At 42.9% G+C, this 25,515-nt stretch overlaps 1 protein-coding gene across 2 annotated transcripts; it reads right to left on the bottom strand.

Annotated features, from left to right (window-relative positions):
* Nucleotides 1–825: 825 nt before the first annotated feature.
* On the bottom strand, nucleotides 826–21,084 carry LOC129840998 (zinc finger protein 143-like). Of its 2 annotated transcripts, XM_055909084.1 has the most exons (7): nucleotides 20,617–21,084; nucleotides 18,525–18,655; nucleotides 18,169–18,324; nucleotides 6,990–7,136; nucleotides 3,079–3,190; nucleotides 2,773–2,900; nucleotides 826–1,230 (listed from the first exon to the last, which is right to left on the bottom strand). In XM_055909084.1, the coding sequence occupies exons 1-7, from the start codon at nucleotides 20,867–20,869 to the stop codon at nucleotides 1,198–1,200; spliced, it is 960 nt and encodes a 319-aa protein (XP_055765059.1). In that variant the 5' UTR covers nucleotides 20,870–21,084; the 3' UTR covers nucleotides 826–1,197. The 2 variants fall into 2 exon arrangements, with proteins under 2 accessions (XP_055765059.1, XP_055765058.1); XM_055909083.1 differs by lacking the exon at nucleotides 826–1,230 and having other exon boundaries at nucleotides 1,489–2,900.
* Nucleotides 21,085–25,515: the final 4,431 nt, after the last annotated feature.

Below are 25,515 nucleotides of genomic sequence, written 5' to 3'. Positions count from 1 at the left end.
CTCATCCTTCTCAGTACTGTACTCGACGCACTTTCAGTTTTAAATAGCACTTGCGCTATCTCTCCAGCGTCTCACCAACGGCTTTCTTCAATGATCTGGTTGGTTTACCTCATAGCAGCGTGGTTAAATAAAAAGGTACAGACAGTACCTTTTTAGTACGCTTTTCTTTGAAATAAGCTCCGCTTACTACATTACACATCAAACCTATTCATCAGTATATTTCAGGCTCAGAGCAGGCTTGTTTAGAAAGAACAGTGTGTTAAAAAGAATATAGTAGAAAATAATAAAATTACTATTCCATCTACATCACCTCAGTAAAGTAAATATTAAACTATACTTGTTCTAGCTTGGGTTCACTGTCTCTCTAAAAACAGGTATTTACACAAGCCTGTTTCAAATGATAAGTTAACAAAGGGTTAATGAGGGGTATGTGGTTAATTACCCCCTTATCCTAAGACACTTCACATGATAACTATAATATGTCAGGGCTAAAGAATGGTTTCCAGACATCCCCTGTGTACATCTCATGCCACCCTGCTTCAATTTCTCCCAATTGTGGACACTCCTATGTCTGGTAAGGTTAGTCAGGAAGGAGAAGCTCTTGTAACATAGTTTGCACTTGAAGGGCTTGTCCTTGGTGTGAACGGTCTGGCGCCTCTTCACATAGTTTGCCTCAGCAAAGCACTTCCCACACTTAGGGCAGGCGTACAGGTTGACAGTATCCGTCCAAATGCTCGGCCTCCCACGTTGTGACCCAATGACACCAGAGGAGATAGAAACAGAAGCAACCACCCTCAGGTGGATAGTCTTTGAGCTCCCTCCTTGACCTCTAGCCATTGTTTGGGTGTTGTTGTGATTGTGTGCTGTGTTATAGGCTAGGTACCTCTCATGGTGAACGCTCAACCTGACCCTGTCTGTATTTGTGGGGTAACCATGCACTGAGACCGTGAAGAGAAGAGTCTGGGCTGCAGACTGGATCCCTGACTGGAGCCTCTGTCTCTCTGATGACCACCAGGACTGAGGTTGTTCAGTCCACCTGTCTACTGGTTGTGTTCTGTGTGGTGGTGGAGTCTCTGTCCCTCGTGGTTGGGTCCTTGTTCTGACTCGGGAAGGAAAAGCGAAGGCTTCTGATCCGGGGCCAGGGATTTTGACCAGCCACTTCAGAGGCCCAGTCTCTCTCGTAAGCAACACCGGATATCAGCAGGTCCTCATGGACTGCAGACTGTAAACCTATATTGTACAGAAAAGTATTAAGGTTTATATAAGAAAATCTTTGCTGTACACACAAAGATGATATTTTAAAACCACAGTCAAGCCCATCTCTAACACTGTGATTCAAGAACCTAACAATATGAAGCTATTGGAGTTTATTATAAAAAATATACAAAAGTGTCAATTTAAGAATTAAGTATAATGTTTTGGTTTGACTGAGATAAGGAAAACTCAGTCCCTGCAATGACAAAAAAATAACAGAGTCAGTCAACAGCACAGAGTCAAATTTGTATTTAATTTCAACAAAATGGTCATACACTCACATACGTGAAGTTCAGTACTTTTATTGTACAAAACGATAAGTGACAAGTACAATAACTTTTCTCACTATGGTAACACAACCTTTTCTGTAAATCTGGTACCCTCGTTTTGTTAAAATGAATTTTAGAATACTTTGGAAAAGGTTCAACATTACACACAGCTTCACTACTTCATGTCAAGTAAACTTAAGGCCCAATCATTTTCTCATTATAAAACAACTGGAAAAAAGTTAGTCTTAAATCAGCAATTTTTTTTTTTACAGACACCATCACACCAACCACCAGCCTATCATCTACTCTGTCTCATCATACTCATTCTATCCTCAGTTCATCTCATCCAGCTCCCTACTACATCCAAAACCAACAGAATTAACTACAAACAAACTAGTACTACATCACATGTCACTATACTCTATACATGTGCTGTGTGCATTTGCTGCTGGTGTATCCTGAGGTAGCTCCTCTCTGAGAACCTCTTCCCGCAGTGCGTACAGGCAAATGGCCTCTCCTCCGTGTGGATCTTCAGGTGCACCTTCAGATGGTGCTGGTGGGAGAACCTCTTCTCACACTGGGGACAGCTAAAGGGTTTCTCCCCTGTGTGGACTCTCTGGTGCCTCTTCAGGCTGGATGATTGTGAAAAACTGGCCCGGCACAGTTGGCAGCCGAAAGGTTTCTCCCCTGTGTGCATCCTCTTGTGGATCTCCACCTGTTTGCGGAAACTGAAGGCTTTCCCACAGAATGAACACGGGAAGCGCTTCTCTTTGCCACTAGATCTGCTGATTGCGTTACTATTACTGTCATTTGTCAATGGGCTTGTGTAGCCATTTAGTGATGAGGCACTGGCATTGTCTGAGGTCTGGTTTAACATTAGGAGAGTGTGAGGAGGATGAAGGCCAGGGTGTGTCTGTGTTGTCGCAGGGTCCATGTTCCAGTTGATAGATCCTATAGAAGGCAGGCTGAAGGCAGCACCTGTTAGAGGGTTAACCTGAGGCTCCATCAGTCTCTCTGAATCACAACTATAGGAGCAGGATGGAGCATCGCTAGCCGAGTCTGTGACTGTTCCCATAAAGACAACTCCTCGCCCCTGCAGACCAAATCTACGCCTCACCCTGGTCTCAGCCAGTCTGTTGTCATGGAGACTAAGTTCGGATGTTGTTTTGTGTTCCCCTGTCTGTTTCTGGTTGTGGTTAACAGTGTTGTTCCCCAGCCCAGAGTTGAGGACGCTGTCCCATCCACTGACCTCCACCATGTCGCCTCTGGTCCTGGCCTGATCAGTGATGTTGTCCCGTGGGCCCTTGGCTGCACCCGTCTGGGTCTGGGAATCCAAGATGGCCACCCAGTCTCCTCTTTTAGCCTCCTGCCAACCACCTATAGGAAGAGGTTACAAAATATACTTTTATTTTGGGGGGTCAATTACCTTGTCAAGTTCATACATTACAATGTGTAGTTTTTGTATGTAAACATATGTTGTGTTGATAGCCAGATATATCACTATTCCCATTGAAGATCTATTACTATATGTAGGCTATATGTATTTCTCTCTTACCTTGCTCCCCCATCTTTAGTCCACTCATCAGATCAATGCTCTCTGGTCCGTCCTCTATCGTCTCCTCTTTGACAAGCAGCAGATCAGGCTTCCCATCCTCCATGTCTACTGACTGTAAGAGATACAGAGTGAGAGGATGTTGGATCAATAAATCTGATATGAGCACCCTGCTATGGAGCATCTTCTGATTGGGCAATGAGGGATTGCTATGAGTACTACGCAAACATGCTAGTTCATTTTATACTATGCAAAGTTGATTTGATTACTTGACGTGCTGAGAATAGAGACATTTTACTCATACACTCATGGGTCAAAATAGAAGCTATGCATGAAGCCTCTATAGTCATAAGAGTCCCACTTAGTCGACAAATATTTAAAAGACCTCATGAGCTGTCCTAGCCAGTTAAGAGTTACCAGCAGCTGTCTTGGTAATAGGACAACGCAGCGAGTCAGTGGTTCCTATGCAATTGCTTTCGAGTTGGTAGAAGAATGTGTTGATATTGCTATATCATCTTAACCTAGAGAAGGACTATAGTATGTTTCTGTGAAGGGCCCCTTCCCTTTGTTGACCCAAACCCCCCCCCCCCCCCCTTCATACTTTGGCTATTGGAGCCATTTGTACTTTTTTTATTCATTAATGAAAAAAGCTCGTAAGCTCAATAACTATTGTCTAACCCAGTTGTGGTAGTCCTTTTTGCCTATACTTTTTATGATTTTTTGTTATCCCTAGTTTTGCTTAACCCTGTTGTTTATTTTCCGATACCTGACATATTCAACAACCTCGACTAACCTGTGCCCCCGCACACTGACTCAGTACCGGTACCCCCTGTATATAGACGCGTTATTGGTATTTTGTGTTATTCTTTTTACTTTAGTTTATTTAGTAAATATTTTCTTAACTATTTTTCTTAAAACTGCATTGTTGGTTAAGGGCTTGTAAGTAAGCATTTTACAGTAAGGTCTACACCTGTTATATTCAACGCGTGTGACATAACATTTTATCTGATGTGTTCTACAAATTATACTAATGGTTTTACATCAATTATATTTACTGCAGATGAAATATGCTTGCCCTGACTTCAAGTGTTTTATTGTTTCCTATTCTGTATTTTACCACTAGGTGGGGACATTGACCACAATAACGACCACCCTAAGGACTAACATGTATAATCTACCACACCCTCTCTTATTAGCACCACCAAATGAAGAGAGTTCTCCCTGATTGTTTTCCACATGCCTTATATCAGGGACGGGCATCTCCAGTCCTCGGGGCCGGAGTGGTGTCACACTTTTTCCCCATCCCTAGCAAACACAGCTGATTAAAATAATTGCATTCTAAACTGAAGATCGTGATTAGTTGATTATTGGAGTCAGGTGTGTTAGCTGGGGCAAAAGTATGACACCAATCAGGCCCCGAGGACTGGAGATGCACATCCCTGCCTTATATGATCTTGTTCTTTCCCGTTGTGTGATAATTCTGATGAAGGCCGAAACCTGAATCTTCTAACATTGCTTAAATAAAACAATGAGTTTTTAATGGTGAGCAAGTGTTGCCCCTTTTCCGCTTCAATATATGATCAATCCATAAATGATCTAGACCTACATGGAACAGTAGGCCTATCTCTTGCACTTTTGACATGGTTATCACATGAGGCCGATTTCACATGAAATGCCCAAATACTAATAATTACAAGGCTAATGAATAACAGGGTCAATTAAATTTCAGTCAATTCAGAAAGTAAACCAAATTCCAATTCCCCATTTTTCTCATTGAAAAGCATTGAAGAGGACTGGAATTGACCCAAACCCTGATAAATAAACACATTTTTCTTTTGATTATTTAATTACATACTGTACATGTTATTTCAATTCGCAAAATGTTGTTAAAAAAAAGCCTAAATTGGGCAATTGAAGGCATTTAGGGCTTTATGTTAACTTTGATTGTGTTCGATGAAAATGATAAACCTTTCAAACATTATATGCAACGTTGTATGCTACATTATCAGCAGCAGGTAACTTGATGCCTAAGGCTACTGTGCCAAAGCAATTTAGAGTTGAGTTGTTAAAATGGGAGTGACGAGTGTGTTGATGTAATGGTAATATTGTAGAAATTCCACTTTGAACAACCATCAGATATTGTAAAAAAGGTTAGGCTATGCATGCAAACATATTGGGCCTAAGTGTTGTTGTCCATTAGTTTACTCCAATTTAGGGGAGAGGTTAGGGTAAAAAAAAAAAGGAAAAAAAAAAAAAAAAAAGATTAAACAAAAATATATGGGGGATTGGAAATGATGCAGACAATTACATTGATAGAACCCACAATCTATCTGCAATATTAAAGCTGGTCTACGGTACCATTTACGTTTACACAGTCTGTCCACTAGAGATTAAGCAAAGGAAAGATAGTGATGACGCTCATTGAAAACGTTGCCAATGATGTGAAATAACCAATCGCGATGAGGTATCGCCAGCTTTGAACTCTATCGAGCTCACCAGTTTGTAGTCCTAAAACCCCCAGAAATGAGTTACCTCTGGTTCGTTCAGCCATTGTTACAGGTGAAATTAATGGAGAAAGATTGGGTTTTATGATAAACGCAGAAAATAAGGTCTGAGGTGAATCACCCCCGTAGAGTAGGGATGGGCAACTGATGACCCGCCCTCCTTTTGTAGGCCAGCGGAAAATAAAAATAAAAAAATATTTTTTTTTAAATGAAGGGACTCAGTCGGGGTCTCAACATGCTGTTGAGAGTTAGAATAATAGAATACACAAGGTGCAATTTCGAAATGTAGTTGTGCCTGAGTCGTCACTCTTAACCCATGTCAGCTAAACATTTTTAGATTGATAAATTAGTCTAGAGGCCAGCTATCTAAACTTGTAGTAAGCATGGTCGAATTACCGACCGGCGTGGGGGCCATTGATCATCAGTTATCATATTAAAAACTGCACGCATTTGCCACCACCCTATGGCAAAATATGTAGAATTGCAGGAAACTTGCTTTAAAACAACATTTTAAAATGTTTTGCTCGCAAGGTGGTGGGGGGATATGTGGGACCCACGAGCCACTGCAGCCCCTCATGATGAGTTCACCCCCATTAAAGTCGCCCATTCCTGCCCTAGAGAGTATTGGAGCACCAATGTGTCAATCTAAGCCAGAGATATCAGCGGCTCAATCCATCGCATGCGCTTGTCGCAGGACTGGTCTAAAGGTAATCCATATAAATGAACGGAAGTACGGAGGTAGTTTTGTGCCAACAAAAATAAGGGGTTAAATATTTGTCAAAAACATATATATATTTCCTGAGCTTTCTTATATTTCTTAGATATAGGACAGACACTTCAAAACCTTATTCCTTACGCTAAAAAATTTTTACTGTATTTTTTGCCATTCAGGAATGTGTTATTCCATCCATTTCTATGGGCTATAGTAGTAAAGAATAATTTCTATATTTATCTGATTCATGTTTTTAAACATTTGTTTGATAGCAAAAAAGGGGACCTAAAATTCTAAATCAAATAGTGAAATGATCCATGGTATAACCTTCTTAAAACAATTCCATGTGTCAGCTTACAACCCCCCCCCCCCTCCAACAGCTTAGACTTTTAAGAATGAACAACTCCAAAGCAATTTCGTGTGGCTCAGGAACCACTGACTCGCTGCATTGTTCTATTACCAAGACACCTGCTGGTAACTCTTAACTGCTTAGGACAGCTCAAGAGGTCTCCTAAATATCTGTCAACTAGGTGTGACTTATGACTAAAGAGGCTTCATGCATAGCTTTTATTTTGACCCATTAGAGTAGCAGTGAAATCGCTCTATTCTCAGCACTTACGACCAATTTTCTACACCGAGAGGCTTAGTGGAATACGGCCCGACCTAATACCATTCAGACAGTAGTTCAGTGGGCTCACCTCAGTGAGACCCTGTGTGGTCCTGTGCTGATCAGCTGGTTCCTCTGTGGGTTCAGGAGGTGTAGTCTGGTTGTCCTCCATGACCATGGTCCCCTCAGGGTTCTCCAGACCCTCCTCCTTCACCAGCAGCACCTCTGGACCCTCCTCCTGGAAAAGACACACACACACACACACACACACACACACACACACACACACACACACACACACACACACACACACACACACACACACACACACACAGATAAACACACTTTCAACATGGAGTGTTTACCCATCCCCACTACATTTGAGTCCTATACAGTAGTTACAGAATGACTTAATTGTTGTTAAACCCATCATGGTGGACATAGATATGTTGTTGGTAAATAAGTCAGCTATGATAAGTCAAAAGTCATCATCAGACAAACCCTACTAAGCTATTTTGACATGAACATTAGGTGTTTGTTAGTGTGTGTAATACACCATATGAAAACCACACATACGTCTCTGTGTGCCTGGCAGACATCTCTCCTCAAGCTCAACAAGACGAAGCTGCTCTTCCTCCCGGTGAAGGCCTGCCCACTCCAAGACCTCTCCATCACAGTTGACAACTCCACAGTGCAAAGAAACTTGCCGTGACCCTGGACGACACCCTGTCATTCTCTGCAAACATCAAATCAGTGACTCTCTCCTGCAGGTTCATGCTCTACAACAGTAGAGTACGACCCTTCCTCACACAGGAAGCAGTGCAGTTCCTAATCCAGGCTCTTGTCATCTCCCGTCTAGAATAATGGAACTCTGTTGGCTGGGCTCCCTGCTTGTGCCATCAAACCCCTGCAATTTATCCAGAATGCCGCAGCCCCCCTGGTGTTCAACCTTCCCAAGTTCTCCCATGGGTTGGTCCATGTCATTTCTGCAAGCCATGACACCCACCATCTCAGATTGTTCTGAAATTGTTTCTGTAGTTAGAAACAAGATTAGCATTCCTGCAACATTATTTTGTTGAAATATCATTTCATCCCGAGAAATTAAGCTAATTGATTGCACCCAAATTGGCCATTTTAATTTATAGGATTCATATAAAATTCAATACATACAGTACCTATCATTCAATTTGGGACAAACTTTTTTCTAACAATGAGTTAGACATGAAGAAATGTACTGGTCAAAAGCCACCCATAACAGTTCTCTATCTGACATGTAGTATGGAGCTGCAGCTTGGAGTATTGTTTCTTCATCATATGTAATGTATTGTTGTTGAAATTGATTATGTTTTTTTCCCCTGTTCAGGGAAATTAGTAATTTTTGTTGTTTATGTCCCATTCTACATCCTGATATTACTAGGTTCTGACCACTAGATGGTGCTGTTTCTGCTTTTAGGTGATTTTACAAAAAGAACCCCCCCCCCCAAAATTCACTGAGATTACATAGGACAATGAAACAATACTCCGAGCCGCAGCTCCAACCATGCTACTTGTCAGACAGAGAATTGATACTATATACTCGTTGTTGGGGTGGGATTGGTGTGTGGTGTGGGGGGTCTGTGGGTGGTTTTAGACAATTTCTATGGATTCCTCATGTCTAACACATTGTTAGAAAAAAGTTTGGTCCAAATCAGATGTTAGGTACTATATTTCTATATTTTATAGGTCTGTACCCAAACAATTTGAACTTCTACTTTTAAAAATCCATCTCTAAAAACAAGTCTCTCACCGTTGCCGCCTGCTATAGACCACCCTCTGCCCCCAGCTGTGCTCTGGACACCATATGTGAACTGATTGCCCCCCGTCTATCTTCAGAGCTCACCTCACTTGCTCACATTGTATATAGACTTATTTTTCACTGTATTATTGACTGTATGTTTGTTCTACTCCATGTGTAACTATGTGTTGTTGTATGTATCGAACTGCTTTGCTTTATCTTGGCCAGGTCGCAATAAATGAGAACGTGGATAAATGAGAACGTGTTCTCAATTTGCCTACCTGGTTAAATAAAGGTGAAATAAAAAAAATAAAAGAGCTCGTGCTGCTAGGTGACCTAAACTGGGACATGCTTAACACCCCAGCCATCCTACAATCTAAGCTTGATGCCCTCAATCTCACACAAATTATCAATGAACCTACCAGGTACCACCCCAAAGCCGTAAACACGGGCACCCTCATAGATATCATCCTAACCAACTTGCCCTCTAAATACACCTCTGCTGTTTTCAACCAAGATCTCAGCGATCACTGCCTCATTGCCTGCATCCGTAATGGGTCAGCGGTCAAACGACCTCCACTCATCACTGTCAAACGCTCCCTGAAACACTTCAGCGAGCAGGCCTTTCTAATCGACCTGGCCCGGGTATCCTGGAAGGATATTGACCTCATCCCGTCAGTAGAGGATGCCTGGTTATTTCTTTTAAATACCTTCCTCACCATCTTAAATAAGCATGCCCCATTCAAGAAATTTAGAACCAGGAACAGATATAGCCCTTGGTTCTCTCCAGACCTGACTGCCCTTAACCAACACAAAAACATCCTATGGCGTTCTGCATTAGCATTGAACAGCCCCCGTGAAATGCAACTTTTCAGGGAAGTTAGAAACCAATATACACAGGCAGTTAGAAAAGCCAAGGCTAGCTTTTTCAAGCAGAAATTTGCTTCCTGCAACACAAACCCAAAAAAGTTCTGGGACACTGTAAAGTCCATGGAGAATAAGAACACCTCCTCCCAGCTGCCCACTGAACTGAGGATAGGAAACTCTGTCACCACCGATAAATCCACTATAATTGAGAATTTCAATAAGCATTTTTCTACGGCTGGCCATGCTTTCCACCTGGCTACCCCTACCCCGGTCAACAGCACTGCACCCCCCACAGCAACTCGCCCAAGTCTTCCCCATTTCTCCTTCTCCCAAATCCTGCCGAAATTGTTGCAACCACTATTACTAGCCTGTTCAACCTCTCTTTTGTGTCGTCTGAGATTCCCAAAGATTGGAAAGCAGCTGCGGTCATCCCCCTCTTCAAAGGGGGGGACACTCTTGACCCAAACTGCTACAGACCTATATCTATTCTACCCTGCCTTTCTAAGATTACCGACCACTTCAAATCCCACCGCACCTTCTCCGCTATGCAATCTGGTTTCAGAGCTGGTCATGGGTGCACCTCAGCCACGCTCAAGGTCCTAAACGATATCTTCTTCTTTTTATTTTTTTAAATTTATCCCCTTTTCTCCCCAATTTTCGTGGTATCCAATCGCTAGTAATTACTATCTTGTCTCATCGCTACAACTCCCGTACGGGCTCGGGAGAGACGAAGGTCGAAAGCCATGCGTCCTCCGAAGCACAACCCAACCTAGCCGCACTGCTTCTTTAACACAGCGCGCCTCCAACCCGGAAGCCAGCCGCACCAATGTGTCGGAGGAAACACCGTGTACCTGTCCCCCTTGGTTAGCGCGCACTGCGCCCGGCCCGCCACAGGAGTCGCTGGAGCGCGATGAGACAAGGATATCCCTACCGGCCAAACCCACCCTAACCCGGACGACGCTAGCCCAATTGTGCGTCGCCCCACGGACCTCCCGGTCGCGGCCGGCTGCGACACAGCCTGGGCGCGAACCCAGAGACTCTGGTGGCCTTCACCCGGGAGGCCCCCCTAAACGATATCTTAACCGCCATCGATAATAAACAAGACTGTGCAGCCGTATTCATTGACCTGGCAAAAGGCTTTCGACTCTGTCAATCACCACATCCTTATCGGCAGACTCAATAGCCTTGGTTTCTCAAATGATTGCCTAGCCTGGTTCACCAACTACTTCTCTGATAGAGTTCAGTGTGTCAAATCAAAGGGCCTGTTGTCCGGGCCTCTGGCAGTCTCTATGGGGGTGCCACAGGGTCAAATTCTTGGGCCGACTCTCTTCTCTGTATACATCAATGACGCTCTTGCTGCTGGTGAGTCTCTGACCCACCTCTACGCAGATGACACCATTCTATATACTTCTAGCCCTTCTTTGGAGACCGTGTTAACAACCCTCCAGACGAGCTTCAATGCCATACAACTCTCCTTCCGTGGCCTCCAATTGCTCTTAAATACAAGTAAAACTAAATGCATGCTATTCAACCGATCGCTGCCTGCACCTGCCTGCCCGTCCAGCATCACTACTCTGGACGGTTCTGACTTAGAATATGTGGACAACTACAAATACCTAGGTTTCTGGTTAGACTGTAAACTCTCCTTCCAGACTCACATCAAACATCTCCAATCCAAAGTTAAATCTAGAATTGGCTTCCTATTTCGCAACAAAGCATCTTTCACTCATGCTGCCAAACATACCCTCGTAAAACTGACCATCCTACGAATCCTCGACTTTGGCAATGTCATTTACAAAATAGCCTCCAATACCCTACTCAATAAATTGGATGCAGTCTATCACAGTGCCACCCGTTTTGTCACCAAAGCCCCATATACTACCCACCACTGCGACCTGTACGCTCTCGTTGGCTGGCCCTCGCTTCATACTCGTCGCCAAACCCACTGGCTCCAGGTCATCTACAAAACCCTGCTAGGTAAAGTCCCCCCTTATCTCAGCTCTCTGGTCACCATAGCAGCACCCACCTGTAGCACGCGCTCCAGCAGGTATCTCTCTCTGGTCACCCCCAAAACCAATTCCTCCTTTGGCCGCCTCTCCTTCAGGTTCTCTGCTGCCAATGACTGGAACGAACTACAAAAATCTCTAAAACTGGAAACACTTATCTCCCTCACTAGCTTTAAGCACCAGCTGTCAGAGCAGCTCACAGATTACTGCACCTGTACATAGCCCATCTATAATTTAGCCCAAACAACTACCTACTGTATTTATTTATTTTGCTCCTTTGCACCCCATTATTTATATTTCTTCTTTGCACATTCTTCCACTGCAAATCTACCATTCCAGTGTTTTACTTGCGATATTGTATTTACTTCGCCACCATGGCCTTTTTTTGCCTTTACCTCCCTTATTTACATTTACATTTAAGTCATTTAGCAGACGCTCTTATCCAGAGCGACTTACAAATATCTCACCTCACTTGCTCACATTGCATATACTTATTTTTCTACTGCATTATTGACTGCATGTTTGTTTTACTCCATGTGTAACTATGTGTTGTTGTATGTGTCGAACTGCTTTGCTTTATCTTGGCCAGGTTGCAATTGTAAATGAGAACTTGTTCTCAACTTCCCTACCTGGTTAAATAATGGTGAAATAAACAAATAAAAATGTATTAAATATTATATGAATCCTATAAATTAAAATGGCCAATTTGGGTGCAATCAATATAGTTTAATTTCTCAGAGATGTAACTGTATTTCAACAAAATAATGTTGCAGGAACGCTAATATTATCTGTCCGAAATATTATCAACAGAAACGATTTCAGAACAATCTGAGATGGTGGATGTCGAAATCCTCTATCTTGTGCTTTTTGAGGTGGAACGACCCCCATGTCGCCCCGCTCCTCCGCACACTCCACTGGCTTCCAGTCGAAGCTCCCATCCACTACATGACCATGGTGATTACCTACATAGCAGCAAGGGGATGTGCCCCTCCCTACCTTCAGGCTGTGCTCAAACCCTACACCCCACCTGAGGACTCCGTTCTGCCTCTGGTCTCTTGGCCGTCACACCACTACGGGGGATCAGATCCCGCTCAGCCCAGTCAAAGCTCTTCCCTGTCCTGACACGCCAATAGTGGTACCAGTCACTGCTCATCTTCCGAAAACGTCTGAAACCCTACCACTTGAAAGAGTATCTTAAATGAATCCCATTAAATAAATTAATTGTCTTCCTGCCAATGTTATAGTTTGGGTTTTTATATTACTTTTTATTTCTATTCATTTTTTAGATTTTTATTTGAAATTGTTTTTCAGATCTGATTTACTGGTTTTAATTTAGTTTAAGTTTTATAAAAAAATGATTTCATTTTTTTAAATTAAGTTTCAGTTTTAGTTCTGGGGACAGAAAGTAACCTGTGTGTGGGAGGCTAACAGCCATTTATGTGTTGTATAATTGTGTTGTGTTGTAGTGTTTTTTTTATGTCACTTCTTGCCACTATAGGGCAGTAATACATAAAGTGATGGGTCAGGTCATAGGTTAGGTTTAAAGGGATAGTTCACCCAAATTCCAAAATTAAACATGGCTTACAGGGCAAGGAAACCAGTCTATGGACAAGTTATGATGGCAATCTATGTATCTCAATGGGTGCATTTCTCTGCTCATAGGTTGCTGACCTTACAATACCTGGATAGGCATTTGATGTATCAGCTAACCACATCATGGTCGCGTCCCCCTGCTCAGACGTTGCAAGCATCGACCAATGGTTGTGCGTAGGGCTAATTATGGAATTTGTCACGCAAATGGAAACAGGTATTGTCATAATTGTCATTTCTGTTCAAATGTTTTGCGCTTGTTGCATCATAATGCATCTGAGGGAAGACACAGTGGTGTACGAAATTATTGACACCCTTGATAAAAATTAGCAAAAATGACTCTATAAAATACAGTACATAATTCATTTACTGAGCTATATTGTATGCAAACAAATATATATAGGGGTCAAAATGATTGACATCCCTGTTTTCAAAACCTCACATTGTGAGGATAATGGTACTGAGACTTTTTCTAAAACGTTTTATGAGATTGGAGAACACATTGGGAACAATCTTAGACCATTCCTCCGTACAGAATCTTTCCAGATCCTTGATATCCTTCGTTTGTGCTTATGGACTGCCAACTTCAATTCAAACCACAGGTATTCGATGGGATTGAGACAGATTCTGTGGTCAATCTTTGTGGATGCTGATGTGTGCTTTGGGTTATCGTCTTTCTGGAAGATCCATTTGAACTATCACCCTCCTGGCAGAGGCAACCAGGTTTTTGGCTAAAAAGTCCTGGTTCTGGGTAAAGTTCCTGATGCCGTTGACCTTAACAAGGGCCCCAGGACCAATGGAAGCAAAACAACCCCATAACATCAAAGATCCACCACCATATTTGACAGTAGGCATGGGGTTCTCATCTGCTTATGCATTCTCATTTCAATGCCAAACCCACCACTGGTGTGCAAGGCCTTAGTTCTTATCTCAGTTCTTCATCAATGAAGACTTCTCTGAAAAGGTACGCCTAAAAAAAAGGATCAGCTGCTACGACTCATTGAACAGCAAAAGAGAAGCAACATCGCATACCTGAAGTACGACTAGCTGGTCATTCACCCTCTACCCCTAGTAGGCCTACTGCAAGCAACTGTAGCCCACTGAGAGAATGCCATGGGTGTGCAACAAAGCTGTCATCAAGGCAAAGGGTGGCTACTTTGAAGAATTCTCTCTCTTTTGGTTACTACATGATTCCACATGTTATTTCATAGTTTTGATCTCTTCACTATTATTCTATTCTACAATGTAGAAAATAGTTTAAAAAATAAAATAAAAACCCTTGAATGAGTAGGTGTGTTTAAAACTTTTGACCGGTACTGTATATTTCTTCAAAACCCACCATGGACAGCTCAAACACAATTTTACAGTGGTTTGGGGAAGATTTAAAACAAATGCCTATGTCTCATCAGTATTCATAGCATTCTTAGTGCTCGTTAGAGCATCGTGACCTGCTGTCGCACAGCGGTCTAAGTAGCGTGCTCCGGCTGTAGACCACTGATCAATTCCTTGAATTAAATTGGACCTTTTTTTCCAGGCCCTTTATTTAAAAAAAAATCTTTCTCCCCAACCTGCCATGGACAGCTCCAATACCATTTTACCTGTTGAACATGGTGGTCTCCTGAACTGGGAGCACCACATGCCCTTCGTTGACACTGACTGTGACACTACAGATGTTGAATCTTGGGGCCTCCCGAGTGGCGCAGCGGTCTAAGGCACTGCAGTGTTTGAGAGTTCACTACAGATCCGGTTCGATCCCGGGCAGTGTTGCAGCCGGCCGCGACCGGGAGACCCATGAGGTGACGCACAATTGGCCCAGCATCGTCCGGGTTAGTGGAGGGTTTGGCTGGGAAGTCCTTGTCCCATCGCGTTTTAGCGACTCCTGTGGCGTGTCAGCGTGCACGCTGACACAGTATGGTGATTCCTCCGACACATGGGTGTGTCTGGATTCCTGGTTAAGCGAGCAGTGTGTCAAGAAGCAGTGCGTCAAGAAGCAGTGCGGCTTGGCAGGGTCGTGTTTTGGAGGACGCACGGCTCTCGACCTTTGCCTCACCGAGTCCGTACGGGACAAGATTGTAGATACCACGAAATTGGAGAGAAAAAGGGGTAAAAAGTACAAAAAATATATTATAATAATAATTTAAAAAATAGGATCTTAATCTCTCGCCGCACGAGGAAATTTATCCTGCAGCCGGAGGATTTGAATATCCAAATAAATATTTTGCATAGCCGCCAGGGGGCAGCTGGAAGCAGTTTGTATATACAACGCAGTATCGTACCTTAGGCTACGTGCAGGCAACAGCTCTTCTCTCGTGAATTCTTATGTGGATTATAATAAAAGGATAAGTACGGGGTAGATGTATTTTTCGTTAAGGATTTTTTAAATGATATGTTGAAAGCAAGAAATAGGCAGAATACATAACTGATTACCTCAGTGCGGTCAATGATTTATACATACACTAGACGACTGTTTGGGGGCACTGTTTTAAAGCCACTGTGCCTCCATCTTGGAACCCCCCCCACCATTGTAAAAAATATTTTGGAAGCTATATAAATGCATTTATTAACGTCCACATTCATTTTTTCCACATGTATTTAATTACAGACACATTAATGCGAAATGTGTTATTATATTATGTGCACTAAACAAACATAATAAAATATGTAAAAACATTTTCCTTAAAGTATACTTTGAGATCCCTTACGTTACTGTCCCCACTACAACAACAAAAACTTAAATACATGTAATTTTGTCCTTTATTGAAATACAGTAGAATTCCATTCAATCCTATGGAGGATCCATAACATTCTTAGTGTTTTCTAGAGCATTGTGACCTGCCGTAGTGCAGTGGTCTAAGCAGAGTGCTCCCGCTCCAAGCCTCATGAGTTGCATTTATTTCAATGTTTTCAAGAAGTAAAACGAATAGTATGATAATTTACACATCAGAGAAAAGCGTCTCGGCTCAACTAAATCGTCTTTGGGTAGGTTCAAATGCATAAACATCGACAGATTTACGAAATATTATCAACACCAAAGACCATAACTAATTTGACAATAGCCCAACTGTAAAACGTGGGTCAGCATCCACACTGGAGGAACGTTTATCGTTCTACAGGAGGCCTACATCTGTCAATCAAATGATGGACCGGGAAGCAAATTCACCATTCATTTTCACTCAAACATCGTTTTAAGCTTTGTTCTACTGTTGACAGTTAGATGACTTCGGGATTGTATATATCAATTTGCTCTACTTAAATAAACTACATGACCAAAAATATGTGGCACCTGCTCGTCGAACATCTCATTCCAAAATCATGGGCATTAATATGGAGTTGGTCCCCCCTCTGCTGCTAAAACAGCCTCCACTCTTCTGGGAAGGATGTCCACTAGATGATGGAACATTTATGCAGGGACTTGCTTCCATTCAGCCACAAGAGCATTAGTGAGGTCGGGCACTGATGTTGGGCGATTAGGCCTGGCTCGCAGTCGGCGTTTAAATTAATCCCAAAGGTGTTCGATGGGGTTGAGGTCAGGGCTCTGCAGGCCAGTCAAATTCTTCCACTGATCTTGACAAGCCATTTCTGTATGACCCTCGCTTTGTGCACAGGGGCATTGTCATGCTGAAACATGAAAATGCACCCGTCACTAGTCTCAACTAAAAATCTGCATGAACTTGATAAACTGCATACATTTTCTCATTAAAAATATGTTGGGGGAAAAAATAGAGTAGTTGAACGTAAGTAATGAAACAGGCATTTGTGAACATCATATTGCCTACACAGTACAAACACAATATGTAACAGACTTTTTAGGCTAATATATCACACAATGTCTGGATGCAATATTCTACATAGGAATACTCAACACTGTTAGTCTTAATCTCATTATTCCAAATGCATATGTGGATGTTGTCTGATGACAACAATGAAAATGCATCTTTGTCTTTAATGCAGGGTTTGATCTAAACGTCAGAAGCTATTGAGTGGAATGGTTACTTTCCATGTTAAAGAGTGGAATGGTCTTTCTGCTGGTGTATCCTGAGGTAGCTCCTTTCTGAGAACCTCTTCCGACAGTATGTACAGGCAAACAGCCTCTATCCCATGTGGACCTTCAGGTGCATCTTCAGCTGTTCCTGGCGGGAGAACCTCTTCTCACACTGGGGGCAGCTGTAGGGTTTCTCCCCTGTGTGGACCATCTGGTGCCTCTTCAGGTGACCAGCCTGGGCAAAGCACATGTGACACTGCGTACAGCTGAAGGGTTTCTCTCCTGTGTGGACCCTCTGGTGGATCTCCACCTTCTGGGGGCTGCTGAAGCCTTTGTTACAGAACATGCAGAGGAACCGTTTCTCTTTACTATTGCCTGATGTTGCTCCCCCTCCCCGAGTGTTGGCTCTTTGGTCGTTTGAGTTCAATACCTGATCGAAACGGATGCGGCCGAGTGAATCGGGAGGTGCCATCGTTGTGGACACTGGGTCGCGATCCCTGAACTCGTGTAACGGAGAGTGGGTGACAATATTTGGATTTGTCTCTAAGCTTTCTCTGTAATGTAAGAAATCTCTGCCCTGTGAGTGTCTGTCTCCTAGGTGACTATCTGCATTCCATGTTGGAGGAGCGTCGCCCTCCACTTTCACAGTCACCTCATCTACAACTATAACCTCCCCTTTCTTATCTAGGCACCCTTCAGAGTATACACTACTACTGTACCGGTTCCAGTCCCCTCTAGACAGATCAGTCTGTGTTTCTAAACCCAAGGATATTTTGCCAAGGTCCATCTCTGCAGTGTAAGAATAAGACATTTCATCAACACCAGTGTCTAATGTGTCACCATCCCCATTTCCACAGGAATGAACCATCCTCTGGCTCTGGTGAAATACAGGTAAGTACTCTGAGTCTGGAGCAGGACTGCCCAGTGTCCCAAGCCCCAGTCTGTCTGGGTCTGATCTGTGGTCAGTTGCTGTGTGTAAGAGCCTGTGTGTTACAGTTAAAGTCTCTGTGTCTGTCTCTGACTTGAGGATGGCGTTCGGCGTTCCACTGACCTCCGTGATGCTGCGTCGGGCGGCGGTGGTGGGGACCTCCGTGGCTACAGGGAGTGCTCCAGTCACTCCAGTCTGGATGTCTCTACTGTGTTGTGGGTCCTCTACTTCAGTGCTATCCTGCTTGACTCCAAGAACTGCAGCCTCTGCATCTGCAGTCTGACACATGAAGAGCGGAGGTTATTACCGATACATGACTGAAATTGGATAAAAATGTCATAGTGAAGTCTCACAAACTCCCCTACGGCAGATAAATGAGGATGTACATGTAAGCAAGTGAATAGCTGAGGGGAGCCTTTCTGAAATAAACTAAACACATTTGATGTACTGTAATTTTGATGTAATACTATGACACTGACCTCTTTTACGGTAACGTGCTGGGTTGAGGTTCCACTCCCCTCGTCAACAGTGATTGGTTGGTCATCTCTCCATGTATTGTATCGCGCTGATTTCACAAAGCTCCTGTGGCCTCCAGTGAGATGTACTTCAGCTAAGAGAGTGATTGGGGGAAATAGGTGGTTAGGTTAGCTACTGTCAATGCTGAACGCTATATTGTACAATATTGACAGTTTTGACACTGTCTAGAATTGGCCAGGATGACTTTGCATAACTTCTTTATATCCGATTTATAGATAGATTGATTATGATCCTTGCAATATTCTTTTCATAGTAAATAATAGGAAATTCAGTAAATAAAGAATCTGGTTAGAATATGATAAAGTCTTTGTGCAAGATAGCTAGCTATGTAATCAGGGGCGTTACTGCATATGATCCAAAACCTGACCAACCCCAGTCAGGGCCGGATTCACGCAGGGGCTTACTGAGGATGAAGCCCCTAGGCCCAGACCCGTGGCGGATCAACAGGCAGCAAAACTACAGGAGGATTCAGGAGCCCGCTCTCAATGAGTGTAGACAGCCTGCTGCCACTCTGCTAATCATCAGATGGGGTGGGGGCACGTGGGTGCCTTGATTAGGTAACTGATTAATAACATAAACTGCATAATAAATACATGTGACTGGCCAATTGTGTGAGTCAGGGACTGGGCCCAAGAAGCAAATGTATTTATGTTTTATCCAACCACAAGAGCCCACTCTCAATGTTCAAAATACAACAGAGAGCATAATTTAGCCACAGAGGCTCAATAGTTTCAAAAAAATAACTGGATTAAATTTGATCACAAGCACATACAGGTAAACTGCCAAAACAAAGGAAACACCAACATAAAGTGTCTTAAAAAGGGTGTTGGGCTATCACGAGCTGCCAGAATGGCTTCAATGCACCTTGGCATGGATTCAACAAGTGGATTTAAACCACTCATGACACGGGAACTGCTATCTATGATTATATTTCTATGGTTGGTTGTGGCTGTCCTTTGGCCTTTTGCTAATTTCAAAATACAATCGTGGGGGAAAAAAACATGTTAAGCAAACACCTACCACTGAAAAGAGAAGACTAATCTGTCTGTAGAACCAATATAAACTTTTTCTTCCCAACAACTCCCAATTTTTTGCAAACAGCAGCACTGTTTTTCTAAGTAGATCATCTTGAGATGTGCTCCTCTTGGCAATTGCCTATCGGCCATCACTGTGAGTAGTAGACTATGGCTTCATCTTCATCATTAGGTGAGCCTGGGCAATTTTTTGGTTCCAATTCAAGACCAGATTTATCTCTGTCAGTGTAGCCACTCATTTCGGTCATTTATGTGATATTAAAAACGATTTAGCTAATGTATTTTGTCATGTAAATGAAGTAGAATTGCGTGAAAGTAGTTTATAAAAAGGCAAAAAAAGGACCCTACTTACAAATGTGTGGAAATCCTAAAAGCTGTAGCCTATGCCACATCACAAATGTTATTATGGCTTTATTATAATGACGCTTTTCCTTCCACATAAAACGTTTTAACACGTGTCGAATTGCATATTGGTGCACGGATTTGTGGGTGGGTATAATTTGTGGAACGTTCCAACAGGAATCTGTTCCAAAAACTTCGTAAATGACAAGGTTGTCAACAAACAACGCATACAAAGTTGTATAGCGGCAGAATGAGATACCAGGTAGGGAGTGGGCTATTTAATTCAGTTTTTCACTCACCACGTTTATTCCGGAAAATGTCTGTCCTCACTCTGGTAGCCTATAGACAAATATCAAGAACAAGCTACGTGGTGAGTTGATGCCTATTCGTCAGCTAGTTGAATTGATCATGCTACTTTGTATGCGTTGTTTGTTGGCAACCTTGTCATTTACGAAGTTTTTGGAACAGATTCCTGTTGGAACGTTCCACAAATTATACCCACCCCGGATTTGTTTACAAAAAAAATATGGTGTGCCGAAGGGGGGGTGTCTATAACAATAATAAAAAAATATTTCTAAATCTATCCCTGAGCCTAATTCTAGGTAACACATAGGCAGAGGTGAACAGGGCGACAGCCCCCGCCTATTGCAAATTGTACCTCTTGGCATTCCTCTGTATCGGTCGAGGATTTTGACACTATTGGTCCCTTCTGCGCTCTCCCGTGCCACCTTCAGTTCCAGTAGTTGTAGTTTCCTCCGTAATGCCCTGTTTTCTTTCTGGCTTTGAGTTATTTCCAAACGAAACACTGCATAGTCGTCGTCTACGAGTTTACAGATGTCTGCCACAGCTGCATTCGCTAGCACCTCCATGATGGAGGCTATTTGAGTGTGAAAAACCATACAGTTAGCCATTGTTAGCAGCTAGCTAGCGTTACCTAGATAACATCTATCAACCAAGTCCTGTCTCCAACTCGAATTAAACACCACCTTGTACGTGTGTGATGCTGCGCAGTTAAATTAGATATATGTTGAGTTCCAGGGTGTTAATAAACGTCGAAATAACAATAAAAACGCCAACGTGTAAATTGTTCAGTCACTGTTCACTTCAGTTTACTTCTTCGTGTGAATTTCCGTCAGACTTAAAGCTGTGTTGCGTATTGCTGCCCTCTGCAGGATTGCATATTGTTCACAAGAAAAGAGAAAAACTCATCGCAGAATTGTATTAGTGGAAAACAAGACTGTTCTCAGGGCAGGCCTGGTTGTAGTTAGATATTTTCGAGTAGGGTCTAGGATAATTTGAGCATTTTAGCTAACCCTTTCCTTAACTACGGGATCAGTGTCCCACCCGTGGGATAGTTGAGCTAACGTAGGCTAATGTGATTAGCTTGAGGTTGTAAGTAACAAAACAAATCAGAGTACTTAGACATCTGATATGGGTAGAAAGCTTAAATTCGTGTTAATCTAACTGCACTGTCCAATTTACAGTAGCTATTAGGCACATTTGGGCAGTCTTGATACAACATTTTGAACAGATATGCAATGGTTCATTGGATTAGTCTAAAACTTTGCGGATACACTGCTGCCATCTAGCGGCCAAAATCTATATTGCGCCTGGGCTGGAATAATACATTATGGCCTTTCTCCTGCATTTCAAAGAGGATGGTACAAAAAAAATACAAAAAAAAGTTTTTTTTCTTTGTATTATCTTTTACCAGATCTAATGTGTTATATTCTTCTACATTAATTTAACATTTCCACAAGCGTCAAAGTGTTTCCTTTCAAATGGTATCAAGAATATGCATATCCTTGCTTCAGGTCCTGAGCTACGAGCAATTAGATTTGGGTATGTCATTTTAGGCGGAACATTTTTAAAAGGGTTGGATCCTTAAGAGGTTTTAACCTTAACATAACTCTCCTAACCTGCTGGGTAAATTCTCCTAACCTGCTATGAAAAGTAACTTAGTCACCGGTAGTCTCCGGACCTACTCACTGCCACAGTCATACTCTGGACCTAGTTTTGTCCCGTGGAATAAATATTGTGGATCTTAATGTTTTTCCTCAATCCTGGACTATTGGACCACCATTTTATTACGTTTGCAATCGCAACAAATAATTTGCTCAGACCCCAACCAAGGATCATCAAAAGCCTCACTATAAATTCTCGAACAACCCAAAGATTTCTAGATGCCCTTCCAGACTTCTTCCACATACCCAAGGATGTCAGAGTACAAAAATCGGTTAAACACCTGAGGAACTAAATTTAACCGTGCATAATACCGTAGATGCAGTTGCACCCCTAAAAACAAAAAACATTTGTCATAGCTCTCTGTACAGAAAATACCCGAGCCCTGAAGCAAGCTTCCAGAAAATTGGACCGGAAATGGAGCTACACCAAACTGGAAGTCTTCCGATTAGCTTGGAAAGACAATACTGTGCTGTATTGAAGAGCCCTCACTGCGGCTCGATCATCCTATTTTTCCAACTTAATTGAGTAGAAAAAGAACAATCCCCCCCAAAAATGTATGCTGTCGCAAAGCTAACTAAAAAGCAGCATTCCCCAAGAGAGGATGGCTTTCATTTCAGCAGTGATAAATTCATAAACTTTTTTGACGAAAAGATCATGATCATTAGAAAGCAAACAATGAACTCTTTAAATCTGCATATTTCCTCAAAGCTCAGTTGTCCTGAGTCTGCACAACACTGCCAGGACCTAGGATCGAGGGAGACACTCAAGTTTTTTAATACTATATCTCAACACATTGATGAAAATAATCATGGCCTCTAAACTTTCAAGCTGCATACTGGACCCTATTCCAACAAAACTACTGAAATAGCTGCTTCCTGTGCATGGCCCTCCTATGTTGAACATAATAAACGCCGCCCTACCCCCCGGATGTGTACCAAACTCATTAAGTGGCAGTAATAAAGCCTCTCTTGAAAAAGCCAAACCTTGACCCAGAAAATATTTTAAAAACTAAATCGGCCTACATCGAATCTCCCATTCCTCTCAAAAATTTTAGAAAAAGATGTTGCGCAGCAACTCACTGCCTTCCTGAAGACAAACAATGTATAGGAAATGCTTCAGTCTGGTTTTAGACCCCATCATAGCACTGAAACTGCACTTGTGAAGGTGGTAAATTACCTTTTAATGGCATCAGACCAAGGCTCTGCATCTATCCTCGTGCTCCTAGACCTTAGTGCTGCTTTGATACCATCGATCAACACATTCTTTTGGAGAGATTGGAAACCCAAATATGTCTACACCGACAAGTTATGGCTGGGTTTAGAGCTTATCTGTTGGAAAGATATCAGTTTGTCTCTGTGGATGGTTTGTCCTCTGGCAAATCAACTGTAAATGTCGGTGTTCCTCAAGGTTATGTATTAGGACCACTATTGTTTTCACTATATATTTTACCTCTTGGTGATGTCATTCGGAAACATAATGTTAACTTTCACTGCTATGTGGACGATACACAGCTGTACATTTCAATGAAACATGGTGAAGGCCCAGAATTGCCCACCCTGGAAGCCTGTGTTACAGACATAAGGATGTGGATGGCAGAAAATGTTTAACTTTTAAACTAGGAGATGCTAGTTCTAGGTCCCAAGAAACAAAGAGATCTTCTGTTGGATCTGACAATTAATCTTGATGGTTGTACCGTCGTCTCAAATAAAACTGTGAAGGACCTCGGCGTTACTCTGGACCCTGATCTCTCTTTTGACGAACATATCAAGACTGTTTCAAGGACCGCTTTTTTTCATCTACATAACATTGCAAAAATCTGAAACTTTCTGTCCAAAAATGATGCAGAAAAATGAATCCATGCTTTTGTCACTTCTAGATTAGACTACTGCAATGCTCTACTTTCCAGCTACCCGGATAAAGCACAAAATAAACTTCAGTTCGTGCTAAACACGGCTGCTAGAATCTTGACGAGAAACCAAAAAATGTATCATATTACTCCAGTGCTAGCCTCTCTACACTGGCTTCCTGTTAAGGCTAGGGCTGATTTCATGGTTTTACTGCTAACCTACAAGCATTACATGGGCTTGCCCCTACCTATCTTTCCGATTTGGTCCTGCTGTACATACCTACACGTACGCTACGGTCACAAGACGCAGGCCTCCTTATTGTTCCTAGAATTTCTAAGCAAACAGCTGGAGGCAGGGCTTTCTCCTATAGAGCTCCATTTTTATGGAATGGTCTGCCTATCCATGTGAGAGACGCAGACTCGGTTTCAACCTTTAAGTCTTTATTGAAGACTCATCTCTTCAGTGGGTCATATGATTGAGTGTAGTCTGGCCCAGGTGTGTGAAGGTGAACTGAAAGGCACTGGAGCGACGAACTGCCCTTGCTGTCTCTGCCTGGCCGGTTCCCCTCTCTCCACTGGGATTTTCTGCCTCTAACCCTATTACGGGGGCTGAGTCACTGGCACTCTTCCTGTCCGGGTTGGCGCCCCCCAAGGGTTCGTGCCGTGGGAGAGATCTTCGTGGGTTATACTCGGCCTTGTCTCATGGTAGTAAGTTGGTGGTTTGAAGATATCCCTCTAGTGGTGTGGGGGCTGTGCTTTGGAAAAGTGGGTGGGGTTATATCATGGCCACAGTGTCTCCTGACCCCTCCTATCTCAACCTCCAGCATTTATGCTGCAATAGTTTATGTGTCAGGGGCTAGGATCAGTCTGTTATATCTGGAGTCCTGTGTAAATTTAAGTATGCTCCCTCTAACTCGCTCTCTTTTCTCTCTTCTCTCAGAGGACCTGAGCACTAGGACCATGCTTCGGGACTACCTGGCCTGATGACTCTTTGCAGTCTCCAGTCCACCTGGTCGTGCTGCTGCTCCAGTTTCAACTGTTCTGCCTGCGGCTATGGAACCCTGACCTGTTCACCGGATGTGCTATCTTGTCCCGGACCTGCCGTTTTCGACTCGCTCTCTCTCTCACCGCACCTGCTGTCTCTAACTCTGAATGATCGGCTATGAAAAGCCAACTGACATTTACTCCTGAGGTGCTGACCTGTTGCACCCTCTACAACCACAGTGATTATTATTACTTTACCCTGCTGGTCATCTATGAACGTTTGAACATCTTGGCCATGTACTGTTTTAATCTCCACCCGGCACAGCCAGAAGAGGACTGGCCACCCCTCAAAGCCTGGTTCCTCTCTAGGCGTCTTCCTAGTTTCCTGCCTTTCTAGGGAGTTTTTCCTAGCCCCCGTGCTTCTACATTTGCATTGCTTGCTGTTTGGGGTTTTAGGCTGGGTTTCTGTATAGCACTTTGTGACATTGGCTGATGTAAAAAGGGCTTTATAAATACATTTGATTGATTGATTAGGAAAATTCCATAGATTACTCTGGCCCAGTGGGAGTATCATTCGTGGAGAAAGTGGATCCATGCCTTTTGGCCGATTCGTTTGTGGTAACAGGCTGGTTGAAGAAGGAGTTGGGTTCTGTCAATTCGGTCAAAGTGTCCGGTGGTGGACTTGTGTTGATTTTTTGTGTCTGCTGCTTAGAGGGAGAGGGCGATGCGTGTTTCTAGACTCGGGATGAAAGCGGTGTCCTG

This window comes from Salvelinus fontinalis, chromosome 42 (assembly GCF_029448725.1).
Source record: "Salvelinus fontinalis isolate EN_2023a chromosome 42, ASM2944872v1, whole genome shotgun sequence".
Classification (NCBI taxonomy): domain Eukaryota; kingdom Metazoa; phylum Chordata; class Actinopteri; order Salmoniformes; family Salmonidae; genus Salvelinus; species Salvelinus fontinalis.
The sequence above is the reverse complement of the archived record's forward strand: the minus strand, read 5'-3'. Positions and strand labels throughout refer to the sequence as shown.